Source organism: Amphibalanus amphitrite, unplaced genomic scaffold, assembly GCF_019059575.1.
Source record: "Amphibalanus amphitrite isolate SeventyFive unplaced genomic scaffold, NRLGWU_Aamphi_draft 000508F_arrow, whole genome shotgun sequence".
NCBI lineage: Eukaryota > Metazoa > Arthropoda > Thecostraca > Balanomorpha > Balanidae > Amphibalanus > Amphibalanus amphitrite.
In genome coordinates, this window is record NW_024882002.1 from 368,536 (window position 1) to 388,392 (window position 19,857).

The 19,857-nt window shown below is 47.0% G+C and overlaps 1 protein-coding gene across 1 annotated transcript; it reads left to right on the forward strand.

Moving 5' to 3' along the window:
- The first annotated feature begins 16,149 nt into the window (after nt 1-16,149).
- On the forward strand, nt 16,150-17,618 carry LOC122392945. The gene is made up of 2 exons (XM_043388328.1): nt 16,150-16,255; nt 16,613-17,618. Exon 2 carries the CDS (start codon nt 16,618-16,620, stop codon nt 17,131-17,133), a length of 516 nt encoding a protein of 171 aa, XP_043244263.1. The 5' UTR covers nt 16,150-16,255; nt 16,613-16,617; the 3' UTR covers nt 17,134-17,618.
- Nucleotides 17,619-19,857: the final 2,239 nt, after the last annotated feature.

A 19,857-nucleotide genomic window follows, 5' to 3' on the forward strand; every position in this document is an offset into this window, starting at 1 on the left:
AGAGGGAAAGAGAGAAAAGCAGACAGCAAGACAGAAAGGGAAGGGAAAAAAGTAAAGTGAGATTCAGAGAAAAGGTACAATCAGTTAAGAGGGAGAGCGAGGCTAGAAGAAATACTGCGTGCAAACTTTCACCTATACGCACACATTTTTTATGTTGATTTGGCGACGGACGAATGCCCACAAGGATGCGACATGTCGATAATGTTCAACCGCAAAGGAGGCATTTGGACCAGTTGTATAGGCCTCTGTCGACAGGTGTCGCTGACACCGACGGCAGGTGGCGCTGAGAGAGAGAGAGAGAGAGTTCCGGTGCCCGATGTCCCGGCTCGAGGTCAGCCAAACGAAGTGACTACAGACTATTATAGTGAGTACGACGACATTTTGCTATTGGATTAGGCTAGGTCTTTTCGCTCGGTGTAGACCGTTTTCGAGTCATTGGATTAGTGGATGAAGACATGTTGGGGTCACCTCAGCAATGAAACCATCACACTGAGACGGACGTGTCCCAGGAGGACAGGAGTTGACTGGCCTGACCTGACCTGACCTAGTCAGACCTGCCTCAAACTGTCCCTTTTTCAAACCTTTTTTTCTCAAACAAATCAAATGCGTTGTTTGAAATCAGCATCCCAAAACACCTATAGACAGTTATCACTTTCAGTACCTACCTCTAGCAGGTCTCGATTTCATTGAAATATGGGTCGCACCTGAACCGGAAGCTAAAGAATTTACAGGTCTCTAAATCTCGAATTTGGATATATTTGCTTCCTCAGTCACCAGCGATGCGCTTGTTTCTTTTTTCGTGAAGCTCTAGCTCACTGAAGAGCTGAACAGCTTGGGGAGATGCGATCGACTCCCTTCACCTGTGCTTAGATATCTAAGTCTCATTGCCTCTCCAGAACATGAACTTACATACCTAACGCCGATTGGGAAGGTTGTAACAGCTCTGGATAATTGGGGGATCAATAGAAGATTTCAATTCGGGTTGAGATGTGTGTGTTTACTGACATTATAGTGATGCTAAATACCCGGCAATGAAAAGAACACATTCGTGTTTCACCTCCTTTATTTTGATTTTGAATCTCTGGCAACAAGAAATAATTAGCTTGCAGTAACATAGTAACACACAACAGTATCATATAATCCTTGCATTTAATACTCGGTATAGAGCAGTATCACGGTGAATTCGGTCAAGGGGATTGCAGGTAATCCCGGCCGTAGACGAAGGCTGTTTCCAACTACTTCAGGTGAATAATTAAAGACGTTCAGGAACCGCCGACAGGAGCGGAATAGACCGTACGAGGTGACGCTAATCGGTGGAGGTTTCCACGAAATGAAATACCCACCTCGTATCCACTTCCAGGGATCTATAGTGAGCCGTAACAACACCCTCCTCGATTTGCTTTTCACCATGGACCAAACCTTGAAATTATTAAATGCATTGGATCTAATCTAAAAAGCATAAAATACAACATGTCACAAAACATTTCGGGTTTAACCAGCCAGCCGTCCGTATATGCAGCCAGCCAGCAGTTGGCATCCAAGGCAGGTTAATAAATAGGATCTCATCCTCAAGACTTCACAACATTTAATTGTTTTTGCTCTTATACAAGTTTTTCTTCCCGTCCCGAAATGGTCCCCTCATACCATATGAATTAGGTTATAAAAATACGCCTCACTTCCTCTTGGTGATACCCTCGGCCAGACCCTGCCTTTTTTGAAGGACAGGAAGGGGTGGTCCTGGTATTTCAGGACGGTCGTCGGGTCCTCACTGGTAGCGTGGCACCCTCCGCGAGACGCGGCGTGGGCAGCGCCCGCGGCGGGTCAGGAAGTAGGGTCCGACGGACCCAGCCAAGGTCAGCCGATCGAACCGCCCTGTTGGTCGGAGATAGATGGTGGGGATCGGAAGTGGGACGGACGCCGCGGGAAAAGTGCGTGTCTGAACAAACATCAATACGGATAATCAATCGACTACACAAATACGAGGCACCGAGATGCTATAGCGAATCTAGAGTGACAAACATTATGCCAAACGACGATCTCTGGTGATCTCTGTCCAGGACAGGGGCTACTTTGTCGATCATTTGCAATTTGATATACTAACGAACCAGTATCAAAGACACACAAATCGACACTCGGATTTACCCAACATGCGACACCAGCACTTCACACGTCCTAGCGCTCGCGGATTTCGTACATGCATCTACATATGATGTGTAATGATGTTTTGCTAAGACTGGCCGTCTGGGCAATGTGCTGAAATGGTTCACTTCTACCCACAAGCATGGGTCAGGAATAGGCAAACTCCGATCACAGCAGCCGGTCCTCACCATTCCATGAATTCTCGCTGCTGCGTTATCTGGCCATATATACAGATTTACGGCGTCTGCCGGCCTGAATACCGTGCCCCCGAACTGCTCCGGCCCTTCCGGCAGCCTGAGGGGCTCTAAACCAGAACGGCGCCAAATGGCTCCCACCATTAGAGGCGTTAGAGAATTTTACGAAATGGCTGCGATCCGCGCCGGGGGCGGTCTCGGCGAACTCTGGTGCGGTCCTCTCAGATAGCCTGGAAGGTCAACTGGTGGGGAGGTGTGGGGAGGGGGCGAGGAGGGGGCAGACATGGGCGGCACCCTAGACTGACCCAAATTAGCAGCTGGACAGACGTCTGTCCAAGAAAAGGGAAATGAGAATTGGGAGGGTGCGCCTGTTCAAATGTTCAGGCATTGAGACTGCCTAAAGTCTTGGTCCATGACAAATACAATGGTTGAAAGACGACTATGTTCGGTCGAATCAATACGAACAGCTTTGTGATATGGGTTCTGCAGCGAACTGTGCGCACGGGGTGTGATATATTAAAATTTCATCAAACAGGCGTAAAATAAGTCGAGTTGGGTGTGTGCAGAGTGCATTAGCGAATGAAGAAGAACAGAAATACAGTTCTTTTTTTAGTCATTGAAAATGGTGGTTCGCATGTTATTGGCCGTTGCAAGGACGGTTGACTTTGGGACAACTGTCTACAATTGTCTCGTCTCGTCAGCGCACTGCCAGACTGCTTCATTATTGCAATGCACTCCTACTTTTTTCATAAGAACTTTATTTTAACAAATAGAATATGTCTATCCAGTAAAGTATAGGTAGAAAGATATAAACGACAAATTTCACATGACACTTTCTTGAATGTCTGTTGTTTCAGATCACTCAAGTCACTAAGACACCCACACCACTCCAAGTGGTCAATACCAAACAACGCATTTTAACCCGGCAGGCGGTGGGCCTCCCGGCCACCTTCCGCGAGGTGGGGGGGGGGGGCATTTTTTGCCCTCCCCCCGTATCTCCGAAACTACTGGGCGGATCCGAAAAATTCAAACAGTGTTCGATAGTCCTGTCAAATTTGTCGAGGGATACCAAATTTCATTGACCTCAGGGTCACCGATGACGTCACAGGTCAGGTCAAAGATAAAATGTTTCACCGTTCACGGGGCTTCTAGGGAAAGCGCTATAACACCGAGTGAAACGCATTTTGTCGAAAATCAGCGATAGGGCGTCAGTTGTCTAGTACATATGTTGCTATTAGAGGTCACTGGTCATACCAGGTCAGGTCACAGGTCAGGTCACCAAAGGTCACCAAGGGTCACCACACGAACCCAACTTTACTAAGGTTGTGCGATGCATGTTTTATGGCCAGTTTTTCATTTCCAACTCAATGGTGTTGGTTATAAGACTATCAGGTACGGTTAAGGTCACTTTCTTGTGGAGGTCAGGTCAAGGTCAGGTAAAAAAGGTCAAATTTCAAAGTTGATATTTTGCATAAAATGGGTATTGATTCGATGCAGCTCGTCACGCGGAGTCTAATGGTGGTCTTTGTTTTGCGCTACGAGGTCTAGAATTGCTAAAAATTGAGTTTGGAAGTTTGACGTCATCAATTTTGAACAGTTTTTTTCGCTATAACTTGGCCAAAAAAAGAGGTATCAATCTCAAATTTGGTATGTAGATAGAAGGCGGTAGGGACTATCACATATTTTTCGTTATTTTAAGTTCAAAAAAAAAAAATTTGGATTTTTCGGCTATTATATTCAAAAAACCTATTTTTTATTTTTAGGGGTCAAAATCCAAAAATTTCAAAAATCCGAGATAGCAGTTTTGTAGCCCTTTAAATTCTACACCTTTTATGTTGAAACATTTTCTGTATCTCTAAAGCTGTAGGCCTGACAGCTCTTCATGCGAAACCTTTTTTGGGTCGAAAATGGCAGAAATGACGTCACTCTGACGCCATTAGCGGCCAACCTATCATAGCCTTTGGAAAATGTTTGGTCACAATGTGCAATAGTTGTTCACGGGAGGGTACTGAAAGTTTGGTGACGATCGCCGCAGCGGTTCTCGAGATATATCGAAAAACTAAACTAAAGGGGGGCAAAAAATGCCCCCCCCCCCCCACCGCCTGGAAGGTTAAAATGCAGGTAACATACAAACAATTACAAAAACAAGCTTCAAGTAAACTGCAATCATAATTCTTATAAAATACTTCTTAGCGGAACTTTTTCCCGTTCCCCGTTTCACGGTAACCGTCTACAACGTCTATCGCCATCTCGCTATCTCCTGCTTTTTGTCACCAACTTTTTGTCGTCGGTCGTCATCTTCTTACATCATACTCCTACTACGAACGGCTTCCCCATGGAAATGTCACTGGCATTCGTCGGGTCCACTTTTGGGCAGTTTTGGAGATGCAGTTTTTAACAAGTCTGTCGTTAAGGAATCGTTAGCAAAACCGTCTTCGACTGAAAATAATGTGAAGAGACCTTTTTCACATCATAATAAAGGGAATATACTATCAGTTTGTTTACCGATGAATGACCGATGTTCAGTGTTGACCGTCAAACCATGGCGAGCGTATACAAAACGCCAACAACAACAACAACAGCAAAACATTGAGATACACGCTGATGAAAGTCAGAAAGCAATTAGAAAAAGGCACAAGCTGATGAAGGCGGGATTTGGTAAGGACCCGAGGTCTTCACGAGCTGTGTGCATAAAAAAGAATATCAGAAGCAAAATGCAGCATTGGCTGGCTTACAGAGGCACGGTCTTGTTTTGTTTCGATGAAAATTAATTCGATGAACGCGTAGGACGTTGCTGGTATAGCCACTTAATGTGTTGCGAAATATTTCGCATGTTGTTAGAATGCAATGCAACCAACTTTTCATATGTTTTTTCTATCTTTAAGTTAAACATCTGTGAAGCTTCTCAATATTTCTTTAAATATTTCGTACTCACAAATATAGGTTTGCCCATGGCCTCATGGATATCAGGTAAGTTAGTGCCTTTGAACGTGCAGGTAATTGAACGTGTATGTATTACGCCCGTGCACGAGGAAAAGAAGACTGAGGATAGCAGCTACTTACCGCTAGGTATGTCAGCTAATCCACTCAATATGTGACCACCAGCTTTTCACAGCTTGTTTGTTTGTTTTGTTGGGTTAGGCTCTTTCGGTCCAGTGAGACCATTTAACCCGCGCCCTGCTGGGGGTCCTGGATTTCCACGCCCTGCTGGGGGGGGGGGGTGTTTGAACACCCCCCCTTCTAACTCGGCTCCTGGGCCACGTAGCGATACGCGGAAGGCGGCGTTCGAAAGAGCGTCAAAAATAATGACGAAATCACTTCGGTCAATTTTTTGGTCAGGTCAAAGGTCAGGTCACCAGAGGTCATTGAAGGCAAAATTTCGCCGATTTCCAGGTCGAATGTCGAAAATTTCCAAGAAGCCAACGCATAACTCGGGAACCAATAGAGCTACAGCGCCGCGGAAAAGCGCATTCGATAGCCCTATTAACGCCGTTTCTGAGTAATTCTCTCAGATTTGACCTAACGTCAACGGTTTTGCCTGCAGGGGGCAAAAACTGCAAAAATAGCCGATTTTTTCGAAAACAGTTTTTCTGCAATAACTTTTGACCCAAGCCTTGTACGAGCTTACTTTTACCGGCATCGTGTTCCTCTCGTCAAGACGCATCGAATGAACTATAACTTGACCTTGAAAGGTCAACTTGAAAATTTGACCTCAGGTCAAGGTCATGACCTGACCGGAAAGGGTCATGTTGCATATCAGTCGATCCGTATCTTCGAGCTGAACACATCTAAGGCGTTATCATCGCTCTAGCATGCCTCTATCAAAAGTTATTTACGAAAAACCGTTAGATACCATTCGTGACCTAAGATGACCTCAGGGCATAAACAAGGGTCACGGACACCATTTTCGAGTTCAGTGTGTCTAAACCACTTGTAATTCGGTGTTTGGGAGTGTTTATAATGTCTTTCATCCAAAAGAGGCGCATTTCAATTTTCTCCCATTGACTTACAATGGGGAGGTCGCAAAATTGACCTGACCTTAGGTCATCGATATCAAAATTCTGAGATATACATTTTGTACATGCTATTGCTCTTAGCAATCGCTGAAAGTTTCAAAGCGATCGGTCACTCGGTGTAGCTATGACAGACATTGAAAGTTTTTATGAGGTGAGGTCACTTCAAGTGACCTGGTGACCTGACCTCGAATGACCTTGATCTGAAATTTTCACAACATGTGTAGAATTGATGTATGATAAGGTGTACCAAAAACGGCGGCGCTCCGCGCCGCCGTTTTTGAGATATTCGCGAAAAACCACAAGGGGGGGTGTTCAAACACCCCCCCCCCAGCAGGGCGCGGGTTAAGAGCCGGGAGGATGCTAGGATATAGGGGGAGACATTGGTCTGGGCAGGCACCCCACACACAGAAATATTGAGCGGAAAAACGGTGTAATTGAAAGTACCAAAAGGAACATTTTTTTGGTGTAAAATTACTCTGTTTTCTGCGTAAAAGAACACTTATATGTGTGTTTTGCTACCTTCGGAGTGCTTCGCTATTGTGTAGGAGAACCGCTTTCAGTGTAACTTTACCGCGGATCTCGCGTTACATTTACGCACAAATATGTGTTTTTGGTAAAAAGTAACAAAAGGAACACTCGCGTGGTAATCGTACACAAATTCATGGCGGTAAAGTTACACAAATATGACGGTTATTATAACGATTTTTTCTGGTAAAGCTAATGTTGGGCCCGCAAAATTTGTAACGCAAGCGACACACGGCGGGACGTTGTCGCCAGCCGCGAGCTAAATGCAACGAAACATTGTGATGCTCAATGCCTATCCCATGCTGCAAACACGTTTGTTTGTTTGTTTGTCGTTTATTGTTAAGAATCGACATGACATCTGACGGAAATAAAAGTTAGATTAGCGCATATACCTTATGATGTATATAAGCTGATATTTCACAGCGCATGGGCGCCGCTACAGGCCGCAGCCACCGCCCGTCTCCCGTCAACTGCCCGTAATTAATAACTAAAAAAATATGTCATCTGTACGCACTACTTCACTGTGCCAAAATTATCGTTCATTTAATTAGCCATCGGCTCTCTGTTGCCTATCTGGCAAAATATTAGCATACCTATACCTAATTAACCCTAGAAAAGCATGAAAGTGCATCCATTATTTTCATAACACGACAGCAGTTCAGTTGAAAAATTACAAGCCCACCTTAGCACTCCGACAAAGCTGGATAATTTCCAGCAGCTCCTCCAATGTCGCTCCGCTTCAGATTTCCGACTCGGTCTTGATTGCAGTTATCAGACGATGACCACAATGCAGTATTTCACTTATTATTCACTTATTCACTCATTACTCAGCTTATTATCCAACTAGATAAACACCATGACAGCACTGTTTATCTCACTGATGTCACAAGAATGGGCAAACTCACTCTGCGCACTGCAGCCACCCCCACCGGCCCCCGCGGTCCCCGGCGCACAACTGACAGATTGCGAAAATGGCGCCGCCGCCGTCAGCATTTAGCTCAAAATTTCGCTAAATTTACACGGGTTGACGTAAACGCACGGTGCTCTGGATGTGTACCGCAATTACCAGTGTGACACAACACTCATTCGCTTATGGATACACTTGCTTTGCATGAAAACATATCAGTTAGGTATTTGAACATCTGTTATGCTGTTACATTATCCTGTTTTGCGTAAAGATGCTTGTGTGGTGTAATAAAACTGCCGATGTTTGTTAGTTAACCAATAAACGTCGTATAAAAACAAACTTATTCTTGATGCCTCTACTTATTATGGCGTTGTGCGACGCATACCTTGCTTGTTTATCACGTAAATACTTTAACTAAAGATATTTTACTACGTGAAGCAGAACTTTGAAGCTATTTGAACTATTTACGAGTATATTGAACTTGACATCGCTCAATATTTCTGTGTGGTGAGTCGCCGGGGCTGAGCCCGTCCAGAGGACAGGCCACCCAGCCCCAAGGCACTCACTGCACCCGGCTACGGGGTGCGCTCCCTCGGGAGCAGCGGTGCCGCTCCAAGGGAGCAGCCCGCATGAGATAAAGTTGCCTGTCCAGCCCGGAGGGGGGTTGCGGCGTGGAGGAGAAGGATTTCAATATCCTGAGGATAGAAGCACGGAACGGTATTTTCACAGCTGCAAGGGTAATGCCCTGAAAGGTGAGTGATTGGTCCTTCGTTAAAGTGCTCCACAACCCAACCATCCCGGAAGCGAGGCTCCTTGAAAGCAACGGGGAATCGCCATAACCTCAGTGACCGTTGCAGGGTTTCGTCCAAAATGCACTTCCTACGTAACAAGTATATGAGTCTATGACAGTGAGTGTTCCAACCCCAGCACCACTGCTATAGATCAACCCTCGTGGATCCAACAATGGTTATTACCCGTCATTTGCTGCGACTTATGCCGTCTTTACGTGACACAGTGTTCAGCAAGCCAAGCTGCTGCTGACGACGAGGAGCCAATGACCGACATGCTAATATTTCACCTCTACCCCGTCTGACATAGGACACTTCATGTCAGCAAATACAGGATTGCTCGCTGGGCACACTAAATGCCCTGCGGGTGGACCGGCAGCGCGGTGAGGGACGAGGCACGCGTCGGTACTCGATGATCCATGGCTTTGGACGGAGGCGGAAGTTATTATGCTAGGCGATAACTCATAGCACTTTTGATAAGTTCTTGGCTACGATAGGTTTTGCAGTGCCTCCAATACATGTTCATTCAAGAGTGTTTACCTGGCTTGGCAGTGTATGTACCTGGCAGTGTGGAACTTTGTGTCACGTCTCGCGCGATCTTCCAACAGGATTGTGCTGTCGCTATTCTCTAGTGACTTGGCCTACTCCTCCTTGATAAGGGAAGCAGTCCAAGAGCTTGTACGGCAGTTGAGATTGTGCGTCATATTGGGCCTTGGCGCCCTGGCTGAGTGGATGTCTCGTTTATAAACCAAGAAGAGTCTGCCATTTGCCAATAATGGAATCTCCCTCTCTCTCTCTCTCTCTCTCTCTCTCTCTCTCTCTCTCTCTCTCTCTCTCTCTCTCTCTCTCTCTCTCTCTCTCTCTCTCTCTCTCTCTCTCTCTCTCTCTCTCTCTCTTTCTCTTTCTCTCTGTCTCTTTCCCTCTCTCTCTCTGTCTCTCTCTCTCTTTCTTTTTCTCTCTCTCTCTCTCTCTCTCTCTCTCTCTCTCTCTCTCTCTCTCTCTCTCTCTCTCTCTTTCACTCTCTCAATCTAGATTAATACTCTTCCGTTGGCTGATAACCGTCCCCTGAACCCATTAGTCTCCGAAAATACCCTGTAACTACCCACTATCCAGACACACACAACTGCATGTTTCCAGTGACCAGTCAATTCCAGACTTCAGACTTTGTGTCCAGCCTGCCTTGTCCCCATCCCCGCAGACTGCCGTCCAGCTGCAGTCACGGACACCTGGTCAGGAGACATGAGCGCCCCGAGGCCAGTACGCGGAGCCCAGACGGCCGGCCGTGCTCTCCCTCGTAACTTGTGGGCGGCCTCGCTCCCCTGCGCCGCCCTGGCCCTGACACACCCGGCCTTTGCGCGCTGTCTGGCTCTTAGAACGCCGTACGTATGTACCTTCCGCCGGGAGTGCGTGGCGTGCGCGGACGGGCGGACGAAGCGGACGGCGAGCGCGGACCGCGGGCGGGCGGGCGGACGGCCGTGCGGGGCGCTGTTACCTCAGACTTATAGGCACCGTCTGCAGAGTTCATGATTGGCCCGCGGCGGTGGCGGCGGCGGCGGTGCTACACAGGTGGATCAGGGACGTTTGGATGTTCTAAAACTGGGACCCCATTGGCCTCGCAGGAAATGTTTGCCAGGAAATGGAAGGAAATATTTTCTGGAAATGTTTGCAGTCTGCGCGCAAATTGGTTAAAAAGGAATGCATGCTGCAGTCATCATGAATTATACTTTTGGATGCACAGACGCCTAGGGGGCGTGCTTTATGCAGAGCTTGCTAAGTTTGCACAAACACATTGGCACGGTATATAAAAATGATATATTTGAGCTGACTTTTGGTAAAGATGTAACCATGCCGAGTCGACTTGCATAAGAATCATGGGCGGCGGAACGGGGAGGGCACCGGGGCACCGTGCCCCCCCCCCTTGATTTTGGCATTTTAACATTAGCCCTATGGGCGTTGCATGGAAAGAATGAGACCAAAAGTCGGCAGTGCCCCCCCCCCCCTTAATTGAAGGTGTTCCGCCGCTACTGATAAGAATTACAGCAAAGAATGCTGCATGACTGCGTGAAGGGCATAAAAACATCTACATATGTTGCGAACACAGCTCAGTTTAATAGCTTGTAATCTACCTAAACACGAAATACTTTTTTACCTTTCCTTTTTAATGCTTTTCATAAAATACTTCATGTTATATTTTCGATTGCTAAATCGTCAAAAAGCAGCCTTTAACATGTATGTAATCATGTATGACTGGTTCCTGGGTAAGAGGAAGATGTAAAGCATAAAAGTATGTAGGTATGATGAGTGCCTATGTCTATTTATTTCTCATTGGACCACCTCATTTCTTTACTCCCGATGAAAAACAATCTCCAGATATATGTAAGGAACGGAACTTTCCAATTTCCATATTGCTGTATAAAACAAGGAACAATGTTAGGGTGGACCAAGGGTGGACCATCAGCGCACATATTCTGAGCAATGGGAACGTGCTATCGACTGATGTAGGCCAGGCATTCAGTTTCTTCCTTCTGTTATCTATCCCCTGCTGAGCTGATGGTGCATGAATGCCTCGGCTCTTGATCAATCAGATTTATCGGCTGAGCATGGCGGCATGACAGCACGTAATTTATTACCGAGCATATGGTCAGACGCAAAAGATATCAGGGAGCATAGCTATTATTGCACGCCAACCACATGGATTCAATGAATTACAACGTATCCATGCCATATAACGTCCTCAAGCCGTGTTTTTTTTTTTCTGCCCGTCACCACAAGACGCACTGTTTTCGCGTTTTCTAAACTAATATTCAAAAATTACGGTTATGTATGTTGCAATATAATTTATAAGGCAGTTAATTTTTAGGGGGTATTTTTTCCGTACGGACCCCTTATCTCGTTTCTACAAGGAAGACACTTTTTTCTTTGCATACCTACTTCATTACTCGTGACGTTTGCTTTCTTGTCTACATGTGACAATCTGGGTTATCGATTCCTAATGTCTTTCCCGATACCCACCTTCTGAGCACTCCCGGGAACCCCCTCCGGCACCTCATGACTCAGACCGGTGATTTTCATTCAGAGGAGCCGACCCAGAGCCACTAATTTCCATTCAGCGCGCGTCCACTGCCCGCGGCGTTACTGGTCGTCGCCTCGGCTCGGCTCAGTCCCATTCATATCCCCACGCCGGCGGGCACAACCCACTGCCGAACTCGACGCGCGCCTCCAATGCCAGCCGTCCCAGACGCGTGGCCGACGGCGGGGTCGAGCCAGGTCACTGCCGGCTCGCGACGGCCTCCAGACAGTGCCGCGGGAGGGACAGCGATACCGTCCGGCCGGAACAGTGCAGCTGGCTGCAAGCCAATCATGGTGGGCGGCGCTGCACGAAGGAATGGAGGGCAGACGGCTGGAGTGGGTCACTCGACGTGGTTACGCTCGCGGACGGGAAGGGGCGACGTATAGTCGAGTCCAGGGCCACAGACGAAACGACAACCGACCGTGCCGGGGTGGTTGAGAAGAATAGGATTTGGTGGCGCACGAGTGTGATGATATCTGATATAAGGTGGAAAATAAAATGCTTGAATGAGCCACGCATGAATATCCTGTAGTTTTGTCACAGTTTGGCAATATAATATGGAATATTGTACGTATAGTATATACTCGTATGGTAAGGTGTATTCTTTATGCCATTGTAACATTATTGCTTTTTTATTTCAGCATTTTCAAAATCACTTTTTGATTAGGGGAAGTTGGGGGAACGCCGAATACTTTTTTTCTGACGCCCGTAGCACGCAAGGTAGACAACATAAGCTATTCTTGTTGGCGTCATTCGAGAGGCCAGTCTTTTGCCTTTCAAACATACCAAGCGCATTTGATGAATTCGCATACCGTTAAGCGCACAAACTAAAAATATCAAAGAAGTGACTTTTTCGGCGTTGCCCCGGACTGCGGGGAAGGCCGAAAATGGGAGAAATGATCTACGGGGAATGCCGACATTGATGTTTTGCCACTTTATCTCAAACTTTATCCAGAATTATCAAAGCTGACACACGTTTTAAGAGCTTGAGGACGCTTGGTGCACACTGGAAGTTATAATTGTGTGATATAATAAGAAAATGCCAGGTAAATAATTCCTTATAGGTAACAGGCCGTTGTGTCGGTTGAAAGTGTAATTTGTGTGACTAAAAATTCGCGTTGCTATTCTACAGCAGTAAAGTCCACGTAGCGTGCTTTAACGTGCGTAATTGCACGTTTCCGGCATTACCCCAGCCAGCCATACTTTCATTTGCAGGCCCATAACTTTTCAACAAGCCGTATAAATTTCAAATAGGCAGCACACTTATGCAAAGACATGCTGAAGATTACTTGACCGAATTGGCCAGACAAACGGTAGCATAATGAGTAAGAAATGCAGCTTCAAAGGCGCATGTAGTACAAGGAACGCGTACCTTGAAAACGCTCTTGGCGCCCTCACAGCCGAAGTATTCCGAATGACGACTCGTAACAAACATGCGATAATTGTAGTCACTTAAGCTTCAGAGCATCACTGACAGGTGGCATCCATGTCTTACGGTTTTCGAAATATCTCGAATTTCGGCTTTGCCCCAATTCCGGCATTGCCCCAACTTCCCCTATAATTATTGGTCGAGGAAATCAATGATGAAAGTGAGAGCGGAGCCGAAAAAATATAATTGAGGCAAAACATGTAATATATGTACCTACGTAGCGTAGCCGGCCACCACTTATAGAGCGGCATGTCCATGGTGGTGGTCAAGGATTCCAAAAGTCGGGCTGTCGCCTTTCGTCTGTTTATGTTTGTCTCTTAGCGACATGATCACTCACCTAGCCTAATCATACACCTGCAGCGGTAGCCACTAGCCACTAGCTACTAATCGCCAGCCAAGTTTGAAGGAAGGCGTACTGACCGCTGCCCACCAGGCACTTAACCCGCGCACCGACGGGGGTCTGCGCCAACTTCGCACCGACGGGGGGGGGCGGATGACCGCCCCCCCCTGAGATCTCGAGAACGAAGCAAGATAGCGACAAGCGGTAAACGGCATCGGATACGCACGGCCAAGATCTACAATATTTACTAAGGTCATTTTCAGGTCAGGTCAAAGATGACGTCACAGGGGTCGAAAAAGTCCAAATGGCGGCGCTAGATATGGAGAGTTTTTTCTCGAATAACTTTCGAATTAGTCAAGATAGGAACAAACTAAGGGCATCATCGTGATCCTCTCGTCAATCCGCATCGACTGATATATATGTTGACCTCGAAAGGTTAAGGTCAAAGGTTGACCTCAGGTCACGTGACCTCGAGGTCATCATGTATATCATTCGATGCGTCTTGACGAGCTGAACACAATGAGACCATCCACGCGTCTGTATCTTGTTCCTGTACGGAGTTATTGGCCAAAAATCTTTGGTGACCTTTGATGACGTCACATGACCTCACAGCTGCCCAACAGCAAAACAGACCTCAAGGTAGTGAAGGTTGATCGTATATGAAGTCATGTATGGTATATGGGGCCATTCCGACCCGTTTTAGTGGTAAAAACAGGGAGTTGATTTTTCCCCCATTGACTTATAATGGGGAGGTCGCGAAATTGACCTGACCTTAGGTCACCGATATCAAAATTCCGAGATATACAAATTGTAGCTACTAATGACCTAATAATATCCTGCGACTTTCAAAGGCCTCCGACATCTACTGTAGCTCTGGCACGGTGACAAAGTTGCAAAAAAGTGACTTGAGGTTGGGTCATTCAAAGTGACCTGGTGACCTGACCTTAAAAGGTAGGAGGTTCAAACTTGCACACCATGTGTAAAATTGATGAGGTTATAGTCATACCAAATTTCGCGGCGCTACGCGCCGCGGTTTTCCCGCTATTTGCGAAAAACCTCAGGGGGGCGGATATCCGCCCCCCCCCGTCGGTGCGAGGGTTAAGACACCGATCCATCAGCCTTAAAAAATGTGAGCGTTGGCGTCTCTAGTTGCGCTTTTACTTATAAATTTACGAATGGATGTAAGCATAATCGCAGGGCATGAGGGAACAGCGAAGACTGCGCATATCCAGAAAGTTGGTTAACTACCAACCAGCTAATGCACCATTCTGATGTCAAACTGAGGACAATCATGCTAATGATTTCGCATTCCAGGTGCATTGCCCGACTGCTTGAGTTGTCTTGATCTTTAAAATGAACTTCACTGCAGAACAGCTTTCATGCATGCTTTATGCGTGTCTATAAAAGACGTGCGTCCAATGGCTAGCGGCTATGGTCGGGTAGTGGTTTATGAATGGACACGCTGCCCAATGGGCCGTCGCGATCATGGACGACCATTTAATAATTCACACAATCACACCAAAAATGACATTCTTTCAGAATGTTCAGTGCTGCTAGTATCTGTAAGTAATCCACTCGGTTGTAACGTAACTACTAGTTTCACTGAAGTGCATTTTTAATGCATGCTATGGATTTTCGCTTTTGGGGAGCAGCTGATGCGAGTTTAATATCAGCTTTAGGTATAGCTTATGCAAGCTGGCCCAAAGACCTCTATATGTGGATGTCCATGGTTAGGTGTGCTGTCCCACACCAAACAGGAAGATTTATTGATAAAACCGGCCAGGGTGGGTAAGCCACGGCATGGGTGTGTTGCTGGGCTGGTATCTGGCTGTGACATATCGCTAAATGCCTGCATCAGATCCATAAATGCAGTGGTGCGGTACTTTCTTTATCTTGAATTCCCCCAGCGCACTCTCTTCGCTCCGGCCGCTCAGCACCATTTAATAATGCACACCAAAAAGGACTTCCGATAATGGCGTCGCGCTTGATACAGCCCTCAAAAGACCCATTTTATGTTGTATATTCACATCTATGTATTTGCTACTGCTATTGATATGTTAACGATCAGCAGCGATATGATAGGTACTATATGTAATATGTAAATTGTGATGAGGTTCGCCGCATCAGTCGCTGGCGTGAAGAGCCGACATCAGCCGAGGACCGTCACCATCAGGTCAACCCGCCACCTGAGCCAGGGCATCCTGTGTCTGGACCTGCTGCAGGCCGACTGGATCCCCGTTTACCAGGCGGAGACGGTGGCAGCCAAGTGGGACGCCTGGAGGTCAGCCTGGACGCCGCTGATTGATCGACTTTTCGCTATGTTGCGTGGTTCACGAGATCTTAGGGCGGGCCAAAATGCCCCCCCCCCCCAACAGGGCGCGCTGCTCGTCAGATCCCAACGGGGCGGTTAAAAATGCTCATCCATAGAAACTACTGTGCAATGATGAGTGAGCGATCCTCGATTTCAGCAAATATCCAATTGAACCCAGGCATATCCATCACAACAGCATCATGCAAGGCGATGATATTCAAATACACACCTGGCCTACTGAGCTATCAATTTATCCAAGGCCACTCAAAACTTTGAAGGTTCCTTCCGGGGCGCGAGGCACGCGCGGATCACCACGTGGGTACGAGGTCGCCGCTGGACAGTCGTGGCCGGGGTGGGCCGGCGCGGCGCGGCGCGGCGGGGGGAGCCAGAGTCCTTCAGGTGTGCCAATCAGGGGAGCCAGCCGCGCCGGATACCCCCGCGGGCCGACCGCCGAGTGGGTATATAAGGCCCAGCGACGTCTATCAGGTTAACAAGCTCCTAGGTTTCACAGCCTGCACCTCTCCCTCCTCTATCTGGTGAGTTCGCTCAACAGCGATATCAGACAGGGAACAAATCTATTTTAAAAAGATTACAAAAAATGTTTTGAACTTTTTACGACTTATATCAATTTATGTTTCTTAAAACATTCAAAGAACACCTCGGTAAAACACGGACATTTGCATCACAGCGAAGCTGAATCAATGCAATTTGTTGCTCACATTAGATGCGTTGATATTAAGTGTCATTTCGTTATTTTTTTCTTTTTTAACCAGCTTAATTTTCTGCCTAGAATCTTAGAAAGTTCAATCGGTGCTCGCAGTCATGCATGACACCAAAAACTGTTCTCGTTCATAAGTGGATGAGGTTCTTATGCATCTCTCGCCTTTCCGCAGCCAAGATGCACTTTTCTCGCGTCGTCGTGGCCCTGACGGCCGTGCTGCTCACTGTGGACGCCACCTTCATCATCGGCACCGCCGGCACGGTCGGCGTGGGCGCCGCCAGCGCCGGCGTCGCGCTGGCCGGCGTGGCCGGTCTGGCGCTGGGCGCCGCGCTGGTCGGCGGCCTGGCACTCAGCCGGCGCGGCAAGCGCTCGGTGGCCGCGCAGCAGCAGACCGACATGGTGCTCGACATGGTGGCCGCCGCCGACGTGTACGGCTGCGCGCTCAAGCTGGTCTGCCTGGTGGAGGCGCGGCCCGAGCAGCAGCTCACCGCCGAGGACGAGCTGATCGTGCAGCTGTTCGGAAAGGCGCCGGCCGCGCTCACCGAAGAGCAGGTCAGCACGCCGCGTCAGGCCTACTTCTACGCCGCCTACCTTGGCAGCGCCCAGGGCGCCGACGCCTGCCAGGCCGTCTTCCACACCTGCGAGGTCAGCTACGATGCCATGATGGCGTACGTGCGCGCGCTGCGCTCGTAGGCAGCCGTCGCATCCGTCACATCATCGTAACCGTCATCCGTCATCCGTCTCATGTCAGTCCGTCATCGGCCGTCAGCCGGGCCGGGCCGGACGCCGACTGATCTCTCTCGCCCGCAGCTGCTTCCCCTCGACTGAGCGTGTCAGCGCCGCGAATGTGTCCCCGCCGGGGCAAAATTCGTGTGCGGCAGCCTTGTCCCTCTGTCGTCTATGACAGGGACACCACGCCGTGAGACCTGGAGCTTTACCGGAGCAGTTGCTGGGTGCAGAGGCTGGTCAGGTAGTCGACTCTCATGCCCCTCGGCACTTGGTCGGCCGTCGGACGGTGGCCTGAGATTTGGCAGATTATATCAGTTGTGTTTGCTCATGCCCATTGTGTTCCCATGCATTTATTGTATGCTCAAAGTGTTTATTGTGTGTACAAACGGTGGTTTGGAAGTCGTCATGACATTCTTGCTGCTTAAAATATACCTGACTTGAGGATGTAAGTAGCTATTTGGATGGACTGGAACGATAACGACCAAGGAGGCATGACTTATTTACATCGCCTGTAAATGTCAACTGTGTCATACTTAACGGGGAACGTTGGACAGTAAAATGAGGTTGCAACAGGTTTGCACTCTATGCAACAACCTACGGTCAAGCCATGGAAACCCTGATAGGCATAAAGACATCCATGGCAACGAGCAGTGTAGGTATTATAACAAAATTATTTAAGTTAGGTAGCTTCAAACATCGTAGCTCGAGACTCACGCAGCTCGCGTAGCACCATCAACAGAACATATTTTAGAATGCATAGGAAAGCTCGGCGTCTGCTAGCGACTCATGATCCCTCACCAAATAACCTAACGAAAAAGTATAATGTTCTATCAGATTTTCAGAAATTGTTGAGCACCATTGTCAAACTATCGCTACCAGTAACAACTGCATGCCATTAAAGGGACTATCCCACCTTTAACATGAGGGTTGAGTTGAGATAGCCAAGTTTGCGGCGAGGTTCAGAAACCACTATCTATCTAGGTTGCAACCCCCGCGGCCTCTTGGTGTTGAAGAAATTCGTTCCCTTCATTTGAAAATGGGCCTTGTACAAGGCCCTATCTTCAACATGGAGCGACCGTTAGTGTGACGTCACCTCGTTTAGTCATTCTGATTTAAATGGGTTTGTACGCAAAAAAAATCGTTTGAAACCTGGTCTGAACTTTGTTGTGGTGCCTACAGAGTAAAAAGAATCAGCTTTATGACAGTACAGCTTTATGCTTTATGTAATCTTTATGCTTTATGCTTTAATGTAATCAGCTTTATGTAATGTGGCCTGGGGAAGGAGTTAATTTTGGGCTGTGACGTCACATATTTGAAAGTTTGTGTTTGGAATATGGGAAGCCTAAGATGTTTAATGAAAAATAAATGCCAGAACCGTGTTCCTGGTCATCCAATCTATAAAGTCGGGCACAATTTAACTGGTTTTAACAACATTTTAGAAGGTGGGATAGTCCCTTTAACGGTCCACCTCTGAGTAAATAATGTTCATGGGTGCTCAGAATGGAAGAAAAAAACATTCACTTCTCATTAATTCGTGTGAGCATAATTTATTCAAGATCCATATGTATCCATCATTTCAATCGTAGGCACTGATGAATATAACTAGGTCATTAACGTTAACGATATAAAAACTCATGGCGTTTTGCACAGCAATCCAGCAATAAACATATTTCAATTATAATGCACCCAAGCATTGAGCTTTCAAACAGACGAACAACACGGGTAGAGACCACCAATCTTGTTTTTGTTCTCCACCCATTTTGTCATTCCTGAGAGCAAATCACACCAACGACAGGGCTCTCGAGAGTAGGGTAAGGGCGGGTAAGAGGACGCGGGCGATAAGAGTACGCATCAGCTGTTTCGGTTGTCTAGCAACACGGGTTTGTCGAGTTCATGAAGTGACATGAAGCCGCCAGTACCTGTTTGTCACCAACGGAACGTGGACGTTGTGCGGCGACACTGTTGAATTTATGGCGATGAATATTATTTTGGAGCGTTATGATATTATTATGGTATGGTGCAATAATTTTGATACTTGGCAGTTGAGATAAGGTACATTTTCTTGATTGTTGTGGGAAACTTGTGAGGTTTTCTGGTGAAATACTGTGCAGTGCAATTTTCTGTTTGTGAAGTTTTACACAATGTTTCGGGGATGTTTTGTGCGCGAATTGCATGTAGGGTAAGAGTACGCACTGTTCATGAGGGTAAGAGTACGCAGAATTATACATTATATCGAATATACAGAAATATCACATTATTGATACATCGCTCAATGACGTTTGCTTTGTTGGTATATCATCAATGGAGCACTGTGAGGCAGATGTATACCCGTAATTCTTCTAAATGCGATTTATTCTCCCTTTTGATTGTACATTTTTAGAGTCGCATGAATTGATTACTTCTTGATTTATAGATATGCAAGATTTATTTTATGTTTTTTTCTCTTTTGATACTAGAATTAAATTAAATGTCTTCTGAGTTTGATGTTAAGCATTTGGACAGTAAAAGCTGCCTATAGGTGTGTGTTCATATGCTTGCGTACTCCACCCGCATGGTGTGCGTACTCTTACACACCCCATGTGGTAAGAGTACGCAACAGCAGCGGTTCAGAAAACGTCAGTTTTAGACCACTTCCAGTTACGCTGAAGGATCGTTACCTCATGGGTTGATGCACAGACTTCTCTATAT